Source organism: Cryptomeria japonica, chromosome 4 (assembly GCF_030272615.1).
Source record: "Cryptomeria japonica chromosome 4, Sugi_1.0, whole genome shotgun sequence".
Classification (NCBI taxonomy): domain Eukaryota; kingdom Viridiplantae; phylum Streptophyta; class Pinopsida; order Cupressales; family Cupressaceae; genus Cryptomeria; species Cryptomeria japonica.
In genome coordinates this window covers 127,822,832-127,829,422 of record NC_081408.1, presented here as the reverse complement: position 1 = coordinate 127,829,422, position 6,591 = coordinate 127,822,832, and the positions used below count along the sequence as shown (strand labels likewise).

Genomic DNA, 6,591 nt, shown 5'->3' with positions numbered 1-6,591 from the left:
CCTTCTCTCTTCATCATAGAATGGGTTTTTGATAAGATGATGTAAAGCTTATATTTAATATCTATGTTCATACATTTGAATTGAAATCACATTATGAAGTCAACATTCAAAAAATGAGTCATTAAGAAAAATGTCCATGTTTAAACACACACATGTCTATGGGTATGCTCCCATAGACAAACAGGTAAAGATACCAAGATTCTTATCCCTCAAGGGAATCCTTATTGTAGAGTTAATCCAATGAACCCAAGTCTTACTTTATCAACATCTCTTGTTTAAGTCTAGTAAATACTTATAAAGCTAGTCACGTACTCTTGTCTATTGTTAGTATAAAGGTTGAACATAGATTTGGATCAATTATTCCATCTTTCTGAGTTTTATTTAGATCACCTCTCACATATTTCTCACTTTTATTTTTTTCTCTTTTAAAATCTTGCATCTTTGGACTGTAGTGAATCAAGTATGACTTAGTCAATCCACAATCTTCTATATTAAAATAGAAAATCATGAATTAGAATTTTATAATAAGTGCATAAGCCTTATTAATTGTAAAAATCATTGTAGATATACAGTTTTTTTTAGAAGAATTCTTGAGATTTTCACCCTCCATACACTGTAAAAATGACTTGAGACAAATTAAGATGGACAAGGAATGTACATGAATGAGGCAAACTATAGGATTAAGAAATTTTAAATGCATAGAAAACTACATTTGAATGCAGATTATATTTGATTTAATATGTAGAAATATGTGTGAAAGATGATAAAAGAAATATTGAGTCTAACAATAAACAAGAATGTGCCATTTACCTATATGTACTTAAACAAAATCTTTTAAGCAAAATAAATACAAATTGACATAGATATACAAATTACACTATTAAACTATTATTTTTAATAAAAAAATTAATAAAAATATATTAAAATTTTAAACACAATTAAATTATATAAATATAATTGAAAAATAATCACATTACATATATTCAAATAAGATCCCTATGCCAAAGGGTAGAAATTTGAGTCTTTCAATATGGATTCTTTATGCTTTCTAAAATTTACACAAATAAATTCTCCCTAAAAATATATTAAATGAAACAGTCTCCTACAAAAGCGATCTTCCTAGCAGCACATATCAACGAACATGATTAAACAAACAAACTCGAAAAGAAAATATTTTTCTTTACAATTTCTTTGCATCTTATACCAACAAGGAGTGTTCCACGAGGCAACGAGAAGAAATGTTCCATTAACTTCCCTCTTAACTTCTCTCAAGTCAAGAGATGCGTAAATTGTGATTCTACGCCAAAATCATCATGTCTTGGAATTCGATTCTTAGACCTACACCCTCATACCTTCGTTCTCATTTCGTTGCAAAATTCTTGAACTCAGATCGATCTTTACTATACTATAGCTTATAAAATGGCCGTGTCTAATAGCCTTAGAATGACAAGAAATATAAGAATATTTATAAGAAGAAAGAGGAGGAAGACCACGCTGTTTGAATTTTCAAATTGCAGAATAAGCTTTAGTTCGTTCAGCTGACGGTTCTGAAATGGTGGACGATTGTCCATATGATGTTCTTGGGAAATCTCAGTTTTACGTGGGGTTGGAGAAATGTATTAGAGATTTGAGGGGAACGTTGTTAGAGAAGGACGTGTCAGTCGTTGGCGTGCAATCCTTGTGGGGCGGGGGGAAAACTACTCTGGTATTGGGTCTCTGCAATGATCCTCAAATAAAAGGTACTCTGGTTTAGGTTTTATTACATCTGGTGTTTCGTGCTAATGTTCTTAGGCTAAATCAACTTTGTGTTTTCATGGATAGCAGGATACTTCAACGAAAATGTGGTTTTCATCAACGTTTCACAATCACCAAACCTGATAGGAATTTTAGAGACTATGTGGGAGAAGATTGGTGGAAGGAAGAAACTAGAATTTCAGAATTTGGAAGATGGACACAAGCAGCTGCAGCAATTGATTTTGAGTCAACCCAAGTCAACTCTGGTAATTTTGGATGATGTTTGGTCTAGAATAAATTTGGAAAATTTGTTACTCGAAGGGCCAGGATACAAAACTGTTGTAACAACCAGAGACAGTTCTACTATCCCCACAACCGAGACTACTAGACTGTAAATTTGTTGGAGGTTTCTTCGCTGCAATTATATTTGTCTCTATTATAAAGACTGTCTACAAGTAATAACAATGCAGAGTGATTAATATAAATAAAGATCACATTCGTTTTCAGTCGGTTGTAGGCACAAATTTGCTAGACATTGCAAGTCTTATGAGAAACATTTATCGTGCGACCAGAAAATCCAAGGAGTTGAAATAAAGATCAACTATTTTTCATGTTACTACATTTTTTCTTAATCTAATTACCACTTTGTAAATAAGTAATGGAACCCTAATGTTCATTGAGAAGACAACAACAATAGAGGAAGCAAGTAAAGCAATGTCGAAATAGTGCATACCAACTCTAATGCTGGTACCATCTAGAATGACCTTCAAACCATCGAGAAAACCTTAATGATTTAAAAATATTAATAGTTAAAAGTTAATATATATTAAAAAAATACTACTTTCCTATATATAAGATAACTAGTATGTATGGGCATGATGGTGGAATTCACATAAGAATAGTCTTTTCCCTTATATTTCAAGCCTACTTTAGGTAAACTATCTTAATTGTAATAATTAACTTAAAAGTGTTGTATTTTGATGTAGATTTAGGTTATGATAAATAACATCTCAATCCTTTTAATAATTGATATTGGGACCATAAACAACCTATAGTGCCAAGATTTTTCCAACTTCACTCTACATAATCATTGAAAGTTGTTAAATGTTGCAAGTTAACCAACTGTCCAAACACTAGACATTATTGCAAGTCATTTTTTTCATTAGGTAACCTTATTAGTTATTGTATGTTCAATTGATACAAGTCAAGTGTTTTTATATATGCCCACACCTTGTAATACAGTTTTGGGGTGACTTTAATTACATAGTTACTTTGAAACTATATCTATTATGGGTATTCAAAAAGCAATAGTGATTTGAGTTTAACATATAGAAGGATATTTGAGGAACTAGTCTATCATTATATATATTATATTGGTCAAAAGCCCTTATATAAGGAGGATAATTGCATATAACTAAGAGACCAAAGGCGAGTCAAAACTCTCAATTTTTTTTTCCAATGTCAAATTTTAACTTTGACAATTAATTCAAAATGGTATAATAATCCAAGTGATTTTTCTATAGTTAAAGATAATGACAACTTACTAAAAGATAGCAAGAACATGTTGAAGAGTCAAGTGAGTGTGTAGAAATGAAAAAGTTAGTGATGATAAATATATATATCCAAACAAAAGAGTCCAAATGTACAAGATTGTGAATAAATAGTTTCCTATAGCTTTTTATTTTTTGCTATTGAATATAGGAGTTAGAGGCTTGGTAGAATATGTCATGGACACGAATGAAGAATTTGAGATCATTATCCTTCTCAAAAAGAATAAGAAAATACTCACTAAAAAGTTCCTATAAACCATTCATTTAGATGAACTAGGTGAGGCCATATGTTTAATAAGGATTATTGAGATTGTATGGGATAAAATATAGCCAAATACTTTGGTAATTAGCATTTAAAGTATAGGATCTAAATGAAATATCTCGTAAAATGTATGGATAATTTAATTTTAATGGTAGTGCAAGTTTAGGCATCAATCAATAGCATTAAAATTCAAAGAATAAAGTGAAGCCTAAAGATATGTTCCCAAAGTATGAAAAGAATGAAGTGATAAATAATGTGGATGTAAGAATTAATGAAGTAAATTTCTACACGCATTTTAGGTCATTGAGAACATCTAGCTCATTCCATCACTTCCTAGATAGAAATAGAGTTGTCAAGGATGTGCAAAAACTCAATAAAGTAAGTTTACTTTGGAAAATCTAACGAGGGAATTAATGGCCCTAGATTTAGAGAAAGTGATCTCATAATTAAATCTAGGAGACATTTGGTAAGGTAATCAGTCAACACTTGTGTAATTCAAATAGGTTACTATATTTAAGTAAAAAATTTAATATATTCCTTTACTAATTATATTTCCTAAAAAAATCATAGAAAGATTCCAAACGGACCTTCTAATGATATTCACTCATTGTAATTTATCCAAGCTAGGGGATTCATCATTGGACATATATAACCTCACATAAATATTCCTTTGTGAATATAATTACAATAATATGATAAGATGTGAAGACTCAACTTGGATTTATAGTTAGGCACTATTGCAGAGTGATGTTTTAAGCTTTTATATTATTATAAGTAGTAAATACATGCTCATAATATGAGATAAATATTTAAAGAGTTTTATGGTATATTTGTAAAGGATTATAGGCCCTCTTTATTATTATCAATGAATTTAGATGTATGACATATTTTGAAAGCCAAAATTGATTCATTAGGGGCCTTGCCTCTAATCTTCAGCTAGTGATGTCAATCCGTGATTTAGGCACAATAAGAAGATGATAGCTACAATTTTCCTCTATTCATTAAGTGAAGCCATGCAAAGAAAATATTTCAAGTTAAAAGGATAAACATCTAAAGTAGAGGTAGAACTCTCAAATCTAACACCAACCTTTATACAAATAGTGTGGGAGGGTGACTGGTAATGTTATTCCACCAAGCTATCCATAGAATGTGGTTCCAAATTTAATATATATATTTAATATGTGTTTATGTCTCTTTATGAGTGAGAAATGACGGATTTAGAAAAATAAATCCTCATAGCCTTGAGTTTGGAAGATTTTAATTTAGTATAGAATCACACTGAAAAGTAGTTAGAGAGGACTGGATCTAATAATGGATCTAGGAAGAGAGCAATAGATATAAAAATTACTACATGGTAAAGATACATTAAGAATTTTTTGTGTATATTTTCCTGATTTAAATTTTGGATCATACTTTGTTATCCATCATTAGGTAGAGAAAAGTGAAGAATGGGATGTTTACTTGAACATAAAAAGAGGGCCTAGTGGGTAGTGAGTCCTAATAAAAGGGGTAAAGAAAATAAATTATAAATCAAGATATAAAATTACTTTCAATTTAATTTGATTAAATTAAATGTCACATGGGAAGTATTAAAGAGAATGGTTAAATTTATTATATTATTTTTGTTGGAATAGACACTTGAGATAGAAATAACAAAGCATAGATGAGGAAATCTTCTGACAGTCCTTCTCCCCAGGCTAAATGTGTGGTTAGTGAACATTAGGTGGAGGTAGCTAATGTGTTATTTAACTTATCTATTGTTGAACTTAGCCTCTCCTTGGTTGGGATGTTTCTGGTTTTCCGTCCTCCTCTGGACTTGGTGAAAAAATGGGTTTCTACTAGATGGAAGTTGAAAGGAAGTGTGTCGTGCAATGCTATGGCTAATGGTCTCTTCCTTTTTAGCTTCACTAATCAATCAGACATGGCTAGTATTCTCATGGAGGGGCCTTGGACCTATGGGAATAACAAATTCCTCTCCTTATGCAAATGGAAACCTAACCTCGATCCCTAGGTTGATCTTGGTGTTGTGGCCTCCACTTGGATCTGTCTCCCTAGGTTACTACTTGAGTTCTGAAATTTGAAGATTCTCAATGGGATTGAGAACTCCTTTGAGAAGTTCCTTTCTATTGATAGCATAACACAATGCATATCCTATTTATTATTTGTGCATGTTTGACTTAATGTCACTATCAACTCGATGTTGCCTACTAAGGTTACCCTCCTCTCTAAGCTGGGCTCTTGGGTTCAACCAATTGAGTATGAGAATGCCAAAGCTTTCTGCCAAAGTTGTGGCCATTTTGGACATCTTAGTTTAGCCTATAGAAGAAATGACAACCATAAATAACTAAGCCCTAAAAGTATGGAAGTTTTGGAAGAGGAACAAAGCAATAAGGTTGAGAATCATCTGTAAAAAGCCCCCACATTGTTGGAAGGTCCCTCTAATCTGGATATTGAAAATAACTTCCTTAAGGATAAGAAGAAGTAGTTGGATGACCACATGACATCCTCCTCTGTGAATGCAATATCATGTGAAGTCCCTCCACCACCTTTAAATCCTCCTAAGGGTTGTCACTTGGTCATGGAGACTTCAGGGAATAGTGAGATATTTATTGACCTGAGCTAGAAGTAAGGACATGAGAAGAATGCAAATGATACTCCTAGAGAAAAATCAGTTAAAGTTGTTGGAGATCACCTCTTCTCCCAAAACAAAGAGAATGTTAATCAAAAAAACCAAATGTTAACTCCTAAAAAGAAAAATGATGGAGAGTTTAGTAAACTTAAGGAAAATCTACACATTCTAAGATTCTCTTCCACCCCTCCACCAGCTAAGTCAGAGTTTTGGCTATCTGAAGATGAAAAGGAAGGTAAAGAGTGGACATAGGTTGTCACTAAGAATAAAAAGAGGAAAAAAGAGGATGTGGGAGGCAATAGTAAGGCTGGAAGACCTTCTTTGAGATACACTAGACAAAAGGATGTAGAATGAGAAGTAGTGGTAGGGAAATAGACAACCTTGGAAGGGCTCTTAGAAAATAAAAAGAAGAAAAA

General features: G+C 32.1%; 1 protein-coding gene across 1 annotated transcript; it reads left to right on the top strand.

Moving 5' to 3' along the window:
- Window positions 1-1,552: 1,552 nt before the first annotated feature.
- Window positions 1,553-2,129, top strand: LOC131874940 (probable disease resistance protein At5g66900). The gene is made up of 2 exons (XM_059218901.1): window positions 1,553-1,739; window positions 1,825-2,129. The coding sequence occupies exons 1-2, from the start codon at window positions 1,553-1,555 to the stop codon at window positions 2,127-2,129; spliced, it is 492 nt and encodes a 163-aa protein (XP_059074884.1).
- The last annotated feature ends 4,462 nt before the right edge of the window (window positions 2,130-6,591 follow it).

Excerpts from the sequence above, each read along its gene's own strand:
- LOC131874940 (XM_059218901.1), top strand. The coding sequence starts at position 1,553 with ATGGTGGACGATTGTCCATATGATGTTCTTGGGAAATCTCAGTTTTAC. Across the intron at positions 1,740-1,824 it reads CAATGATCCTCAAATAAAAG|GATACTTCAACGAAAATGTG; the intron begins GTACTCTGGTTT and ends CATGGATAGCAG.